Below are 18,174 nucleotides of genomic sequence, written 5' to 3'. Positions count from 1 at the left end.
ATTTTTGCCATGGGTGTGTGTAGAACATACATACAAAACCACCTATAGTGTAGGGATGGACTTTAGACTTGGGGACCAATCAGGTTGCAGCCTCTCCAGTGCATGAACCAATCAGAGGCAGTCAGGGAAGTCACCAGGTCTAAAATAAGGTACATGTTCAGTGCACTGCTCAGCATCTGTCTGGCTGTCATGTAAATCAGCGCAACATCTTTTAGAAGCCATTTTGAAGTGATTTATTTAAAAACTACATGCATAACACACGCATGCATGATCTTATCAACAAGCGTGGGTGCCATAAAAATCACTAGTGATTACATTCATAAAACTGAGAACCAGCAATAACAACAGGCTCAAGCACAAATCAGTATAAACAGACACATCATTTTTTGCCAGTCATTGTTTTGTGCGTGTCTGTCACATACATTTGAATGACATTCAATCTTTCCGCCATAAGAGAGAGTTCCTCTAACATCTCTCTTTGATCCTTCCGAATATTATGGATTTCATTTGTCAACAGTCTGAAATCCCTTTGCATTCCACGAACTGAATTGATCAACTCTGCGAAATCCGCTCTCCGCAACACCTCAGTCTGACGGAAAACCTTGATGAACTCTAGAAAACAGGCGGTTATTGCGGCTTGTGGCCCGTCCGTCTTCTGGGTGACCGGCTGAGCCGAAGAACTGTTATTGCGTAGAACAGCATTGACTGTTTGTCTGAGCAAGTATTGGCGTCTGCCGTTGCTGATGGCTTGAGATAATTCATAAGCTTCGCCAGCGGCAATTTCTCCATTGATCCATAGCTCGGCGCATCTCGCATCATAATCTTGTACGCCTGTGAAATAATAAAATATACAATTGAATCAAAGTACACGATGGTTAGAGATGCTGCTTTCGGATTATTAATACATACTTTCTTTCTCTGTGTCCTCCGATAGTTTCAAACGACGTTTGACCGGAATCCCAGAGGGGTTTTCTGATTCCCTCTTCCGCTTTTCCCCAGATGTCGAGGTCCCGTTGGACTTGGGCTCAAGATTTGGGGCCGTTGTAGCCTGTGGTGAATCCCGTTGCGTCACAGCTTCTCCTCCGTCACAGGGTTTGGACCCGCTGTTATCGCCACTCAAAGGTACCGATACCTCGGTTATGAGGTTATTCGGGGCGGCTGCTTTTTCAGTTACACACAACCCAGGGACATCTGGTGGCGTAACAAGCTTACCTTGAGTTGTGTCCTCTTTGCCGCCCGTTAGAAGACGAGCCTCTGAAAACAGAAATAACCCTCGTTTAGCGTGTTGTGTAGCCTATTAAAAAGGGCTTAAAAGAAAACAAAGAACACAATTCTTCCAATAGCCCCTTTCACACATGCAGTCTTTACTGGTTAAGAGATCATGTGTGAACAGGACATAAATAACGGTAATAAATTTACGTTTCATATAGGAATGCACGATATATCGGCCACCATATCGGTACTGGACGATATATGTTCATTTTTAATGTTATCGTTATTAGCCCGATAAGAAATTTTGCCCGATATATTAAAGCCGATAAATAATGGATTATTTCCTTCAGCTGAGACACTTCAGATCAAACTGTTCGCCGTGGTGTTCTTGAACTGCTTGAAATATGATTGGAATCACTTCAAAAAATGAAAATACAGTTAAGTTCAACATGTGCAGCGCAGATCTGTCATATAGGCTACATAACATTATAATGAAAACATCATTATAATTGTGTGCTTGGGACATGGATTTTAATGGTGCGATTTTTGTTTTTGTAATCAGGCTCTCAAAAAAATTATATAAAAATTTGGATTTAGATTTAATCGACCAATATATCGGTTATCGGCTTTCAAATATAAAGAATTATCGGTTACCATTATCGGCCAAAATAACGGTGCATATATCGGATTTTATATCGGTGCATCCCTAAATGGAGACAACTGAAAAACACACGGAGAACATGAGCTTTCGTTTCTGCTCTGACAACCACAAGAGTGTGTGTTAGAAATCAGGAATGATGAGAGAACATTGTGCTTGGTACGTTTTTCATCTTCAAACCGAACTCGGGTCGTCAGATAACAAAGTTTAAATCCCGTCTGGCTAGCGCTCTTCCCATATTGTTTACTCATTATGTCAGTAGGCGGAGAGAAGACGGTGTTTTGTGGCTGTTTGAACGCATTCGACCACATTACCAAAGCAATCCGGTCAAATGCATTTCTGACTACCTCTGGAAGTGGTCAAAAAAGTGGACAAGCTCAAAATGTTTTAGACCCCGTTTACACCTGTATTTAGCATCATCCACTTGTGATCCGATCGATCAAAACGCATCTTAATACCAGGTGTAAACAGAGCCTGAAGCACTTCTCGTCCAGATGGATGAAGAAAACGGTGCAGCATTTAAAGGCCATTTTCAATGATTGACATCACAGAGTTTACTGGTATTTTGGTACCGATGTGCGATTGGTAACTTACCGGTAAGAAGACGAAACGCAGTTGCTTGTGTGAAAAGCACATTTGTGTATTTACCGCAAAAGTCATTCAGGTAATTTTACAGTAATTTACTGGGATTTCGGAGTGAAAGGAGCTAATATTTGTTCCAGAAAGCCAATTTTAACTGATGTTTAAACAAATGATTTATACACGGTAAACATTGGCATTTATTTTAGTGCTGGTTATTTACAGGTCATGGTAGTAAGACAAGTCTTTGTTCAGGCGATGGTAACATTAGTTGATCTCCAATGTTTAAAAAAGCTAATTCACCGCTGGTAAAGATGGGCTTTTAAAGGGATAGTTCACCCAAAAATGAAAATGCTGTCATCATTTACTCTTCCTTTAATAAAACATGGCTGTCTATGCAGTAGAAACGTGATTTTGAAGTTGGGGCTACATGACTAGAGGAAACAGAGAAAGAGGGCTATGGCATCCCACCCATAGACTGTAAAAGGTCCCACCCCTCTGTCGAACCTTTCCATGAGCGGAGATTCAAAAATGAAAGTTCATAAAAGCCCTGGAGCCGTCAAAATGCAAATTATGCAAAATGGCATCACAGACTTTTTTAAATAATGGCATTGCGGAAACAAACAAGGATATCAGGATGCAGTTCACACAATGAAAAGTACACATTGTTAATTTACAGATACCAACCACGGTCACATTACAAAGCTGGTTAAAAATCAGCAACCTTATTCTTTAAATCAATTACATCTTAAGCAGTTTAAAGAAGCAGGGCACACGTTCTGACAAACCGCATGGAGGGGCCGTCCTACACAATGTCCTAAACACTAAAATACTATAGGGTTAAAATAGTATCATGTAATTTGATGATCTTGTGTAGCTGATCACGGTCAGGAGAAAAAACAAACAAACACCATTCAAGGCCACTATAGCACTGTTGTGTGACAGTAAAGAGAAGAGAAGATTAATCTGTTATGCACTTACATATTTCTTATCACCAAATTGCTATCAAGAAAGCTAAAATGAGCCTCATGTAAAAAAAATATCGAACTAAAAATTAAATTACGGTTATTATGTGAAATGCCCAATGTATATTTAAATTGAAAAAAATAAAAAAATAAATCATTTTATTTTAAAATTTTTTTGTGATTTATATTCAGATTCCAGACTTTCATTTACACAAAATTCCACCTGAAGAAGTATCCGGCCCCCAGGTGTGTCCACAACATATAATCTGGCCCCCATTAAGCTATTTTTGAGCACTTCTGTTCTGCAGGCACTGGTTCGTGGGATCATCGCCCCCTAGCGGCAAACCATTCAAATTTCAAAGCCTTTATGACTTAACGAAGCAGAATTCACATAACTGTGCAAGTTTGCAAATCATTTGCAAATCATTTGCAAATGTTGTGAAGCTTCACACGAAGCAGTGTTTCAAAAGCGTCCATTGCTAAGTATAGGCTATGTTATGATGATCAGGGCCGGTATATAGACACGCAGAAAGATTAAGACACGATGTTTTCTTTCATGTTCAGCTTGGATACAGTAGGTAATGCAAAACAATACTTTTATATGCCACTCCATTTTTTCCCCCAATTATGTCATTTAGAAACACCATCCCTGTTTGTTAAAACAACATCTTGTGTATTTTTAGACATTCTTATAGAGAAGAATATCTTTGATGTATTACATTCTTTTGTGCGCGTCACAGGGCTTCACATACAAATCTGCATGTATTTGAGCACAGACACGTCTGTTTTTGATCCCTACCCCCACAACATAAAGCACATTCGACCAGGCGTTAGGTGTAAAACAGTGGGAGTGAAGGATCATTGACTTCAAAGAGCCAGAGACTCTTCACCAGACGTCTTGTTTTCTAGCACAGCATGAATTGTCCTGAATGATTTGGTAAACAGTGGTCTATCTAATTCTCGTGTGTGTGTTAGATGCCCCCCATTTGGATATTTCTCATCCATGTTTTAGATAAAGACATCGCTTTGGCACTCAGTTGGCACACAGTAGGCTAGACTTTAGGTCTAAATTTTCAAAACGCGATTACTTGTAGCATATAGCCTATGGCAAGCCGTTTTGACTTTAATTCATTCCCAGGAATTGAATTCTTGATATCATTTCTATTAGCTAGTAACAATGGCAATTTTTGATACCAAGAATTAAATATCAACTCAAAACAATAATTCTCACTTATTAAATATCACCATGAGCCCTCAATCAAACTCAGTTATTGATATCAAAGAATTGATTTCCTACTTTGTTGAAATTCCAATAACACATAATCAGAAATACAGTTCTTCCTAGTAAAAACCTTTACTTTTGATTTCAGTAATCACTTTGTTACTAGTGACAATGTTAATTTATGATATCTGCAATGTGATTGAAAGCCATTTTAGATATCTGAAATTACTCTCCTAATTATTGATATCAGAAATAAAAAAGTGTAACATGTTGAAATACATTTGGATATCAAGAATGTGCATTTCAAAGAGTGAAAATGTAATTCTTGAAATCAGGAATTTATATTTTTACTAGTAAGTAGGCTAGTTATTGATATAAAAAAATATGATTTTTCTAAGCATATGTGTTTCTGAAATGTGAATTTCAACTAATAAGAAATAAAATCTTGATATCAACAACTGAATTTAAATGGCAGCTTATGATATTTCACTAGTGAAAATTACAGATATCAAGTAGCCTATTATAGTTTTTACTAGCTGAAATTTAATTGACATCAATAACTCGTATTTCAGCGAGTTATTAAGACATTTTAACTAGTGAAAATTGAATTGTTGATATCAAGAATGTATTCACGCTTGTAATTTCTTTATTCTTTCCACATATCGTTGTAACTGATCATTGTAACGTAGAGCATTAAGTTAGATCAGTCGAAATTAGGATTGTCTTACTTATTTTTATCTGTAGGATTCACTGTTTAACTTTAAAGTTTTTTATTAGAGTCTTTGGTTTTCACTGCCTCGTTTGGATAGCTACTTTTCTTGACCAAACGCTGTTTTTGCTTCTTTTTTAACAAACAACAAAACATCTCAATACTATTTACCACGTGTTCCCCAACATTGTAAAGTTTTGTGAGACAGCGTCAACACACGGAGAATTTCACAAGAACACAAGCTAAGAGAAAACCAAATTACTTACCAATAGTTGCACTGTCTTCGCCGATAAGAGGACGAGCTCCGTCAACTGGGTAATGAGAATAAAACATCTTGTTTAGAATATTGTGAATTGATCGAATTCCAATTCGATTTCAAATGTTGACGTTAAATTGCATGTGAAAGCCACGTCAATTTGATATTTTTCCATAGATTAATTGGCCTATGTCTATGTTATGTTTAAAATAAACGATGCATACCGTTGGTCCCCATTTTAGCGATGGTTTAGGTCGCAGTAGTGCGCGATGGGTCGGTGTTCAGGCGATGGTAAACGCGTTAAGTTGTGCTGCTCTTCTGCCGCAATGTTTTTAAACCATTCTCCCAAAATGTGGGCGTTTCAAGGCACACGGTGCAAGAAGTGGGGGGTTTCCGACGAATCGCACAGTTGGGGTCCTACCAAAAGCGCTTAACACTGAATTACGATTAAAACCGTTTCATAATAATTTAATGCTGGCTGTTATCCAGTCTGTTTCAGAAAACCCATCAACAATGAAAACAAATGTTTATTTATGCTTGAAAAATGGGTCCCATAGCCTAGGCTACATGGTCTATAAACAAGGTCTTGAAAATTTGTAAGTGTGAACTCTTTGTTTCCACTCTGTTCACACTCACATGATGAATCCCGTAGTCTACAGTAACGTTAAATAACATGTTCAATAAAAACAAATACTCTTGGTTGTACATTTATTTACTATCTTTAGTTTGTTAGATCTTACCGAGAAGAGTGGTTATGAGCAGTGTTGGGGTAACTCATTATGTAACGCGAGTTACGTAATAGTATTACTTTTTTCAAGCAATGAGTAAAGTAACGCGTTACTTTTAAGCGAGTTGCAATGGCATGCGCTACCACTGTGTAAACGTGATGGGTATTGTAGTTCTAGACTAATGTGAGAATGAATTTACTCATCTCACTTGCACTAAAACTGATTTAGTATTCCTTAAAAGGAATTTTAAAAAAAGATTACTTGAACCTGCAATTAAAATGTTAAAAAATAAGAATATACTTTATGTATTTAATCTCACTTTATTAAGCAATATCTTTGCTGCTGACCTTCGATGATCCAATTAAACCATACCAATAAGCTCATACGCAAAAATAAGTAACTAATTTTATTTTTTGTTTGTTGCTTAAGTAAGAGTGCTGACCTTTCTTCTCCTGTGATCCAGAGCAGCAGCACCGCTGAACGGTTTGTTGGAGTGGCGCCCTCTACTGTACAGGCGTGAATTAGCGTTTCCTTCAGCCTTAACTTTTGGTGTGAAAAAGCCTTTACATTGGCCAAAAATAGCACTGTTTTTATATTAAAAAGCAAACAAGCAATCCCAGCCCAGTAGAATAAAAGTACTACACATATGTAACACATTACTTTCGATAAAAGTAACACAATTAGTTACTTTTTAAGGGAGTCCCCCATGGGGGTATCTGTATGTATAACTTTATTAAAGCTTGAACAAGCCTAGACAAGTCAAGACATGGCTGAACAAGTATCAGGGGGACAGTCTTTAGGTGAAGAGACTCACTTGTTTCCTTGCACAACACAGACTGTGATTGATTAAAAACACACACCTATGGACAAATAATACATCAAACATGCAGAAATAAATCTAAAACAAAACCTCCCTCTCTCTCTCCAGTTTCTCTATACCAGATACTCCTACTTCCATTTTCTAAATATTGCAGAGCTGAACTTGAGCGTTTCTTGCACTTGTATTGGACGCAAACGCAATATTGTAATGCACTGCTTTAAAAATAACTTTCCCCAACACAGTTACAAGAGAACAATCTCAATAACTCAGGGAAAATACAAGAACAACAAATACTATTTTAATATATATATATATATATATATATATATATTCAAGTAAATATGAACAAACAAGTTATAATAATCTACTTAGAAATTGCAACATAGTAAAATAGTAAGAATATTCCATTTGCATTCTATATAATAGATTTGAATGATTATGAAGCATTAATTAACAGAATGCTAATGCAGACTATTCACATTCCCCATTCATGCACTAAAATATGAGTAATATGAATAAAAAAGCAGTGGTCTCACGACCATGTCAGCTGAACAGAACCTGCGTCTCATACAGAAAGTGTTTTAAACCGTGATCATGTTTGGATAAAGTCAGGAGATCAAGCTGAACTTTTCACACCATCATCTTCCGGATGAAAGTTTTGCAAGAGTGAAACACCGCTTAACCCTCAACTCACATTATTACTTAGACACAGCTGGAACGACTGACCATAAGTTTATAAGTGTCAATTTAAACAGAACATGAGTGTTACAGATGTTTACTCAGGGGCAAGTGCCATGTGACAAGCCCATATTCTTTCCTATATGAAACTCTGTGTCTGTGTGTGTGTGTGTGTGTGTGTGTGTGTGTGTGTGTGTGTGTTCAGACTAAAGAGAGTAAAGTTTGAGCTGTTCCTCCATGTCTCCCTCCGTCATCTCTCCGAATGTCTCCTGGTTTTCTCTGAGCAGTTTGAAGATGGCAGCCAGCTGCTCCTGCTGAACCCTACGACACAAACACAACAGCATAAACAATCACACACACACACACACAGCGCTATCTGCAGTCTTCATCATCATTCACCAAGGCTTTGTCTCAGCTCAAAAAGGGCTTAAAATCCCCCTGTAGTCTATTTTATCCCTTAAAACTCACATTTGATCACCAAAATTGTATATTTAAAAGTTTTTCATGCCTTAAAATAGCTTGAATGCAAGTCTACTCTTGCCTCATTTAGTATATGTGGATCTATGAATATGCAAATGAGCCCCGCCTCCACTCACTCTCACCAGCTCAGAGATCCACTGGTTGACGATCACACGTTGATCTGATTGGTTACAAGGTAGTTTGTGACGTCAGAAACACCAGCGATTTCAAACCGTGTTTTTGAGACTGTCTTTGGTTCACTGCAGTTTTAAGGAGAAAATACTCAGCATGGTGTCGACTTATGAATTTACACATAGTTTGTCTTTAAACACCACATAGACATATAAACAACATTAAAAGCTTGATTTTCACCACTTTAACTAAAGGAAATTCATTTGAAACATATTTATTTTTGTTTGGAGTTACGGTGTATCAGAAGAAATGATGCTACAACAGACATGGCTCAAATTTGGCTCTTTATTGATATTACAAAAGCCATAAGGTGAATCGCACGAAACCCTGTCAAAGTCCCACTTCACCGCAAAATCTAAATTATATTCTCATTACAATTATGCAGAAAAAACCATTGCAAAAGCATGCAAAAAAAACGTAATGGTTCTTTAAAAAAAAAAGGCTTTTTTTTTAATGCAAAATATAATTTATTCAACCTCTTCTGCTTCTGGGGTGAAATGTCTCCTAGACAGTAAAATGATTTTATGAGATTCACCCTTTTTTTTCTTCTTTTTTTTTTACATTACCAACAACAGAAAAATCGATATGGTTTCTACATTTCATCATATAGATGTCTGACTCTGCAGTGTGAGCACATTTCCCCATCAGCCTGTGATGGTCATAGCGGTGTGTGTGTACGTGCGTGTGTACGTGCGTGTGTGTGTCCGTCCACAAGGGGGCGTGATGGTATTTCAGAAGAGCAGGAACGTACTACATTCACATGTTAATGTTCTTTGGTGTTTTGCTTTAAGAAGCTTGCTATTCACAGGCAGAAATGCAAAGTAGCCTGTACAGAAAACAGAAAAAAAAGAAAAGAAAAAAAAGTTTCCATCACAACACATTTCAGAGACAGTCAAACGAAGAGGTCACTCCACAACGTCCTCGAGATTCATTTTTAGGGGACACACTTTTCCACACGATTTGACTTCTGCTCACTCAGCAACTCTGAAAAATAAAAAACAAGAATATTCATTCTCATAAACCAGTAAACATGAACTTCTTGAGGTACACACATTCCTTCCACATACACACACGCATGAATTCAAACTAGCCTCAGAGAAACAAGACTATAGGCCAAAACAGAGCCATCATACACTAACCAGTAACTTACATATATAGAACCATAAAGGGTTCTGTTAGGCGCTTCATATCTAGACCTTTTTAGAGGTTCCATCATGGGATCATTTTATGGATTTAGTTTTAATCAATGTAATTTGAATTCATTCGACATTTTAGGATTTAAACAGCTCCTTAACATCACTAGAAAAAGTTTAAATAAGTCGTTAAACATGAAAGTATTATGCTATCATTTAAGACATTTCTCCGTATATAGAACCTTTTTGGCTTGAAGGGTTCTTTAAAATTGAGTCAAGAACCCTAGAGTTCTATATAGAACCCCATTGAAACTTTTTTTTCCAAAGCATATGTACTAGCAACTCTGAATTAAAGTGCAAGACACTTCAGGTCAATAGAGTAACTAATGGACTTCACCATACACCATTCCCCGGTTGACTGATCACAGTACATTAAAACAATTGTTCTGTATTACATTCTGAAATGTTTAAATATGCAAATGAAGCATTATCTAAATAAACATGCACTCATTTGCATAAATGGCCAGCACAATAATGTAAACATTGCATAAAAGCAGGTTCAGTTTTCATTTTGTTGATACATTAGAGTTAAAGTTTTTTACAAAGTTTTGGGATTTCTCTTTTTATCATGCCATAAATCAGAAAATGGTCATCAGTCAGTATTGTTGTTTTTTTACTATGTTTTTAAGAATAAAATATTACAATACATGAAAATTGTGATATGAACAATCTCTGTAAAAAAAGAAATAAAAATGAATGTATAGTATATACAGGAATAAAAGTGAGATTTCTCAGTGAAGGAGAAAAGAAAAATCATTTTAAGAATGGCATTTAAAGATATGCATTGTAATCAATATCTACATATGCAGATAGTTCTGAAAGTAGACAATTTATGGAAGCAAAAAAAGCCCAAAGTCTCAAAATTAACCAGTGCCAACAAAAAGGTACACTATGTAACCTTTTTGTTCAAAATTAACAATTTAAATAATGAGTCAATATAAATTTCTTCCAAAACATATTTTTGTCTTACCCTGATTCACTGTTAAGTCCATTATAAGCGCTTACATTTTAGACCTGTCGGGATAGGTTCTATTTTAGTTCGAAAATGTTTTTTCTTTAATTTTATGGTACTAAATTATATTTACGCTGTATTTATAATCCATTTATTCACTTTTTGAGCATAGACCTAAAAATTTAATTTCCAACTTAAACTGTGATAAGTCTTGAATGCTTTGGAGCACAGACTAAAGACGACACTTGGCAGATTATTGCTAAAGTGAAAAATGTTTTAAAAAGTGAACAAAAAAAAAGTTTATTGTTATGAAAAATGCACAGGAATTCTATTTTCAATTTTTATATGAAATATATAACTTCAAAAACACGTTTTACTCTAAAACTGCAAGAAAAACAAATCTATAAATATAAACAAGTTGTGTTCCAAATTTGAGCTTGATATCTCAAAAAATGAGCTTTCAGTCAGATTTTGTTTGGCCGCAGTACCAAACGTTTCCACTAGATGAAATTCGTCTCCCATTAATTTCCAATGCAGTCATTTTGACCATGAGGAGCACAAGTGTGACTATTTTTTTCAGGACAATTTACCCTTTTCGTATCATGTCCATAATTATTTGTGTGTATTCATAGCAAGAGCTTTACTAAGATTCGTACCATTCCGATGAAGTAAAAAAAAATTGAAAACAATTGAAGAAAAAAAAAAAAACGTAAAATTTTTTGGTCAAAAAAGAGCACCAGAGGGTTAAACAAACGGCAAACAGAGGAGAGTCTGCTGGCAAAAAGAGATTGCGACAGAGCTCGTAATACAACAAGAATCAACATTGGCTCGGCTTTGGAGATGGCGAAAACTGAGGGGTTTGAAATGTTGTAAAAGCGATGCAGAGATGATGGTGTTATCATCACTCAACAGGAGTAAAGTATTTTATTGAACAGATAAACTGCCACATGCAGCTCTCTTCATTGTAAAGCTGTGCTGGAATTTATTTTCAAGGAAGTACAGTGTCCATTAATGGGTAAAGCTACAGTAACATCTTCAGCTAGTCAGCCTGAGATCCTTTCCATCTAAACCAGTTATATATCTTAAGCCTCGTGGTGAATGTTTTACGAGCAGTGGATTAATCGTTCATCCGCACAGACACACAGCCAAAGCACATCCAGAACAATGTTCTTCCACAAAATGCATGCGGGTTTTTTTTTAACCACTAGAGGGCCAAAAGTTACATAGTGCACCTTTGAGCTCTACCGCGTCTGTGACGAGCCGGTGGTTTCAGTGAAAATCATAAAGCCTGAGTTATGAGAGATGAATCGATGAAGGAGCATGTCACTCACCGTTGGCAGCTCTGGTGTTGTGATGTTACTGGTTAAGGCTTGGCCGAGCGTGTTAGTGGAGCAGCGGTTGGAGGCGGTGGAAACTTTCAGGAGACACGCTTGTAGTAGTCATGTTAGTAAAGGGTCCTAGCAAACACATTGGTTTTCATGCAATCAGGTTTAGTTGATTACGGCAAATCCAAATGATTTGAAGCATGTGCTGCCGTGACCCACAAAGGCGTCATGCGACGAGGAATCAATTTTCCTTGATCTTTTGAGATAAATGAGCCTGGCGTACAATGAAAAACTGTACACAGTATGTGCATCAACACATGACCGCCTGCATTTACACATCAATGACGCCTAGGGTGTTCAGAAACACACTGTTCATTTCAAAGGATCAGAGAGAGGCTGGACAAATGGTCATGAAAAACCTCAGGGTATACAAAAAAACAAAACATAATAATAAAAAAGTATGATATGATCCCTTTAATATTTTCTGAATGTGCCATTGTTTCCCATGCCGAGCACAAGAATGGTAAAAAAAAAAAAGAACGCATGCAAAGACACGCAGACAGGAAGTCTACAGTCAGAAAACCTAGTTTAATTTAACTTCATTAAACAGCACTTCTCGTCTCCCTTTTGGACTACTTTGAATAATATGTTCTGTTATTTGTTCAAGTTACAGTAAATCTCTTCTAAATATACCTTTGACTGGGACAATCTATTATTACTACAACGAATCATGCGATTATGTATGCATTACTTGATCGGCAGAAAATTGCATTAATGCATTATAGAATTGCGTTGAGTTGATCTCTATGTATCGCCAGCGTCATGCATTATTCAGAAATGATGAGCATCAGATTAAGAATATGAATATAGGTTGTGAACAACTGTATACAAAACTAAATTTAAATTTAAGGATGTAGAATTAAAATGTAATAGGTTTTATTAATAGTCATTTTTCAGAATGAAATGCCCACAAACATGTTCTCATATAACATTTTAAAGGTGGTGTAATGTTACCAGCAATCCTAACAAAAGTAATTCAACTAAATCACATTTGTTGTTAATGTTTCCATTTAAAGTTCAGAATTTAACTTGGAATATTGCGTAAAACATTTGCGAATAAAGCAGCTTTTCCATCCCATGTGTTCAAGAGAACAAAACCGCCACTTCCTGGGAAATTGCCACAAAATATCTGTAATAAAAATGGATCATGGATTTTTCCTCCATAATAATTGACTTGCGTCTTAGAGCGCAGGAAGATAAAGGAGCGCACAGATGAACGTGATTGGTCCGTTGGTTACTCCAGGTATCCAATCACATCCTCTGTTGAGGCAAAGTTACGTGAGTTTTTTGCTGTACATCGAGGAATTTATTCAGTAAATGTGTTTCCATCAAAGTTTATGTGCATGTCTTATCGGATAAATGTATCCGCCTCAATTAAGCGCAGTTTTTAATGCAGTTTGGAATATTGGCGTTTCCATCCAGCATTGTTTATGTGATATCCCAAAATGGATGTTAAATGGTACTTTTTGACGAAATTTTGATGGCTGTTTATTATTTTGACAGTACTGAACTTAGTTTATGTAAGTGTGTCTAATCAGAAGGGGAAAATATTCAACGTATCATTGAATAAAAAGGTGAATTTTGTGAATTTCAGCACAAAATTCTATGTGGCGTGTGTAAAATTCGACTCAAACTTGCTCTCATTAATTAAAATGGGGACGATTTTTAAAATGTGAATTTCGCCTCACCCTGAATTCACTGCATGACCTTTTATTTACGGTATCATTTTACAACTCTTTTTTTTGGATTGGATGGAAGTAAATGTAAGGTAATGCAAAAAATATTTGGACACCCGAATATACAAATGCCTGCAAGTCACTGCATCATCTTGAATCATCTTGATAACAGAATACTAAAACATGCGCTCAAATGCCACTAACTTCCTCGTCTTCATCATTTTTGTTCAGTGTCTTTGAACCAGAGGTGTTCTGGTGATTTTTAGTGGATGTATGAACTATGAAGTCAGTTCTCCTCAGGTTCACACAGGTGTCCAGGATCACATTAACTATAAACATGATCAACTAATGCTTCAAAATCATTTTTTTGAACAGACACTTGCGCTCGATGGTGTTTTAAGCCCCCAATGGCTCCTTAGAGGCAGCTAACCCTACCCTCAACCTTAAACCTACCCATCCCCTCGCTGCCTGGAAGGCGCCGTTGGGGGCTTAAAACACCAAACACCGACACGCGCCCTGATAATGACATTTCAGACATTTTAAGTGTGCAGGCTTAAGTGTCCAAATACACTGTGAGGCCACTGCATGATTATTAATACACTCTTATAATATACACTACAGGTCAAAAAGTTTTGGATCGGTAAGATTTTTAATGTTTTTAAAAGAAGTCTCTTCTGCTCACCAAGGCTGCACTTATTTGATTAAAAAAATAATAATAAAAAAATAAAATAATAATAATAATAATATTTTTAAATATGACAATTTAAAAAAACTGTTCTCTATGTGAATATATAGTAAAGTGTAATTTATTCCTGTGATCAAAGCTGAATTTTCAGCGTCATTACTCCAGTCTTCAGTGTCACATGATCCTTCAGAAATCATTCTGATATGATGATTTGATGCTCAAAAAACATTAATTATTATTATCAATGTTGAAAACAGTTGTGTACAAATTTATTTTTCAGGATTCTTTGATGAATTGAAAGTTCAAAAGAACAGCATTTATTTGAAATAGATTATTTTGTAACATTTTAAATGTCTTTACTGTAACTTTTGACCAATTTAATTCATCCATGATGAATAAAAGTATTGATTTATTTTATTTCTTTACCCCCCACAATAAAATAAAAATTCTTACTAAGCCCAAACTTTTTAAACGGTAGTGTTTAATGTTACAAAAGCTTTCCATTTCAGATAAATGCTGTTCTTTAGAACTTTTATTTAATAAAAAATAAAATAAAAAAAAATGTTTCTTGATCATCAAATCATCATATCAGAATGATTTCTGAAGGATCATGTGACACTGAAGACTGGAGTAATGATGCTGAAAATTCAGCTTTGATCACAGGAATACATTACATTTTACAATACATTGAATTTCTTTTTTTTATCAAATAAATGCAGCCTTTGTGAGCAGAAGACTTCTTTTAAAAACATTAAAAATCATACCGATCCCAAACTTTTGACTTTTTCAACTTTCAAACTTTTTAGTGTTATGTTATAATTCAAAATTAAAAGTTATGTATTAAAAGTTATAAATTATTTTGATTCACATACAAATTTTGCCAAAGTAGCATCATGTGTTCTCCATCAAAAGCAGGTTCTCCGACTTTGGCAAATTACTGTACATCAGGATGGCTATTAATACCCATAATGCTCTGCTCATAATACACAGGCCTTGATGTGTGTTCAGTGACCTGCATCTGTGAGCGTCACAATAATGAATCCCTTGAGCTCTGTTTCTCTGCGAACGCTTTCAGACAGATGCAGAACACATACAGCCACTCTGCTTTGTGAAACACAGCCCATCATTTGACCAGGAGGACACCCGGAGCCTAAGTGGAGACCACTGGACAGTCCACAGGTCAATGCAGTCCACAATGTGCAGAAGACACAGTGATCTAGGACACTATGAAGCAGCTGGATCACAGTGTTAAAGGGATAGTTCACCCAAAAAGGATCATTCTGACATCATTTACCCACTCTCGTGTCATGCCGAACACATATTATTGGCTTTCATTCATGGAGCTCAGAAGATGTTTGGGAGAATGTCCAAGCTTCTCTCTTCCAGGCTAGCTATGTAGCTCCAAAATGACAAACTGTTTAACAAATAAATAAATAATAGCCATGAATATGCTTTAAAAAAAAACTAAAATGTAACTTTACAAAGAAACAAATAAATTAATAAACAGTGACATTAAAAAAAAAAGTGAATCTACAAACAAACGAATAAACAACTTTACAAAAACAAACAGACTTTAAAAATAAATAGATTAACAAATAGTGACTCTACAAATAAAAAAATAAACCATAACTTTACAAACAAATAAAATAATAAATGGTGACCAAAATCAAACAGGTAATCAAATAGTAAATTTGCAAAAAAATAAAAGAGCGACTTTACAAAAAAATAAACAAACCAAGTGAATCTACAAACAAATGAATAAACATTTACTAAAACAAAGAGATTTTACAAATAAATATATAAACAAAGTGACTCTACAAACAAAATAGACTTTACAAATAAAAAAATTAACCGTGACTTTACAAATAAAAGAATAAACAGCGACTTTACAATCATTCAAATAAACAGTGACTTAAATAAATAAACAAACAAGTAAACAAACAGTAACTTTACAAATAAACAGTGACTTCACAAAGAAAGAAAGAAAGAAACAAACAAAAAAACAAACAAACAAACAAACAAACATCGACCTACAAATAAAAAAGGAAAATAAATAGTAATAAATACATATCAATAAACAAATAGCAACTTAAACAAATAAATAAACTGACTTTACAAAAAAATAAACAGTGACTTTACAAACAAACAAATAAATAAACAGGGACTTTATAAATAAATAAATAAATAGCGAATTTACAAAGAAATAAAGACTTTCTAAATAAAATGAATGAAAAAATAAATGTGACTTTATAAATAAATAAATAAATAAAATGTATGTCTCTACAAATAAATAAAAATAAATAAATTGTGATTTTACAAATTAATAAATAAACAGGGACTTTATAAGTAAATAAATGTGTCGACAAATAAATGCATAAATTAATAGTGACTACAAATTTTTGTATAACAACTACAAACCCCCCCCCCCCCCCCCCACAAAAAAAAAAACCCGGAACATTAAAAAAATGGACCACTTGCACTGAACTCCGTGACGCACTTCCGTTTGGAAACAATACAGATCACTTATTTCCGGTTATGTTTACTTTCAATGTACTGTCAGAGAATGTCTAATATGGCGAGAAGTTTCACTCTCAGTAAACTTCCGGCTTCTGAACTGGTTGCAGTTCCTCTCTGATTCCATATGAGGGCGCTCACAGGACGAGTGCAGAATGAATGGAGGTCTATGGCGCTATACCAATAAAAATCCACTTTTCTCAGGATATAATTTTTTGTCTAGTAATTTGAATGTTGTATTCGAAAGGAGATGCAAATAAATTACACACTGCTGGGTGTTAGATTTTTTTGAGTCACTTATTTGCTTTAAAAAGTCTTTTAAAGTGTCAATGACGTCATTCACATGTACGACCAGAAATACTGCTTTACGGCAATCCTTCAGTCACTTTGGTGCGTTCGCGCTCTGCACTTTCTTTTCTCTCGAGGCATCGACAACACAGCTGACACAGGTAAACACACGTGCTAGAAGAGTTTTTGTTTTGTTTGTTTCTGGTCCCGCTGCGGATGACACGATGCCATCAAGCGGTATCTCTGGTCGTAATCAGTCCTTCACTGACCAATCAGCGTTCATTAGCAGAATGCTAGCGTGTTATGGGCAACAACAACTCAGCCTGTAAGAAATCAAAAGGACATAAGTACTCGTTCATTCAACTTTCGACCTAAAACCCATGTTGAACTTGCAAAATCTACAATCAGATCTGAGATTTCTCAACGGCAATCGGGTGAAAGAGACAAATTTAGCCGTCTAGCCCCATAGACTCCTATTCATTTTGCACTCATGGCGATCGCCCCCAGTGGAACTCTGGTGGAACTACAACCAAAATTCGGTACAATAGAGCTCGGAAGCTGCCTTGAAAATTGTAATCGGTGCATCTCTATAATCTTTCTGATTGGCTGGTATCAAACACCATCACATAATCTGATGTTCACCTAGATGTTTTATTTATTTATTTCTACACATGCCGTAGTATTGTCGATGGGTTCAATAACACATCCTAAGGGGGGCCTTGGCCAGAACCTAGTGGTATTTGGGGGGCCTTGGCATGGAAAAGTTTGGGAACCCCTGGCCTAGCCTATTTAACATCGTTACAGGCACCTCGCGAGCATTCATTCATTCATTCAACTATTTTAAAAAGACTAATAAAGCACTAATGCACACAAGCAATCCTTTTTATTAGTCAAATTCATTAAAAAATGTAAACTAAACAGGTATAAGTATAGGCTAAGAGAAAAACACTGTTAATGAGAAGACATATAGGACTGCTGCAGGTTAGTGGATAAATATATTTAG

The 18,174-nt window shown here is 35.8% G+C and overlaps 2 protein-coding genes across 6 annotated transcripts in view; both read right to left on the bottom strand.

Annotated features, from left to right (window-relative positions):
* Positions 1 to 213: 213 nt before the first annotated feature.
* On the bottom strand, positions 214 to 5,955 carry LOC311097087 (uncharacterized protein). Its single transcript, XM_084136548.1, has 4 exons — positions 5,826 to 5,955; positions 5,612 to 5,656; positions 910 to 1,254; positions 214 to 831 (listed from the first exon to the last, which is right to left on the bottom strand). Exons 1-4 carry the CDS (start codon positions 5,836 to 5,838, stop codon positions 380 to 382), a joined length of 855 nt encoding a protein of 284 aa, XP_083992674.1. The 5' UTR covers positions 5,839 to 5,955; the 3' UTR covers positions 214 to 379.
* A 1,974-nt stretch (positions 5,956 to 7,929) lies between these two features.
* The window catches only part of LOC311087558 (uncharacterized protein), a 40,377-nt gene continuing 30,132 nt past the window's right edge, over positions 7,930 to 18,174 (bottom strand). The window contains exon 6 of one of the 5 annotated variants that reach the window (XM_084120883.1): positions 7,930 to 8,148. In XM_084120883.1, the coding sequence (XP_083977009.1) occupies positions 8,034 to 8,148 (115 nt within the window). In that variant the 3' untranslated portion in view covers positions 7,930 to 8,033. Of the gene's footprint in view, positions 8,149 to 8,678; positions 9,463 to 18,174 lie in introns of those variants that run through there. The other 4 variants (XM_084120882.1, XM_084120885.1, XM_084120886.1 and 1 more) reach the window with 4 other exon arrangements.

The sequence above is a fragment of the Abramis brama genome, assembly GCF_963993115.1.
Source record: "Abramis brama genome assembly, chromosome: 1".
Lineage (NCBI taxonomy): Eukaryota > Metazoa > Chordata > Actinopteri > Cypriniformes > Leuciscidae > Abramis > Abramis brama.
The sequence above is the reverse complement of the archived record's forward strand: the minus strand, read 5'-3'. Positions and strand labels throughout refer to the sequence as shown.

What these genes read in the sequence shown, in the direction of transcription:
- LOC311097087 (XM_084136548.1), bottom strand. An exon ending in CGAAGACAGTGCAACTATTG is followed by an intron (nt 1,255 to 5,611) that starts GTAAGTAATTTG and finishes TTCTGTTTTCAG; the next exon opens with AGGCTCGTCTTCTAACGGGC. An exon ending in GGAGGACACAGAGAAAGAAA is followed by an intron (nt 832 to 909) that starts GTATGTATTAAT and finishes ATTATTTCACAG; the next exon opens with GCGTACAAGATTATGATGCG.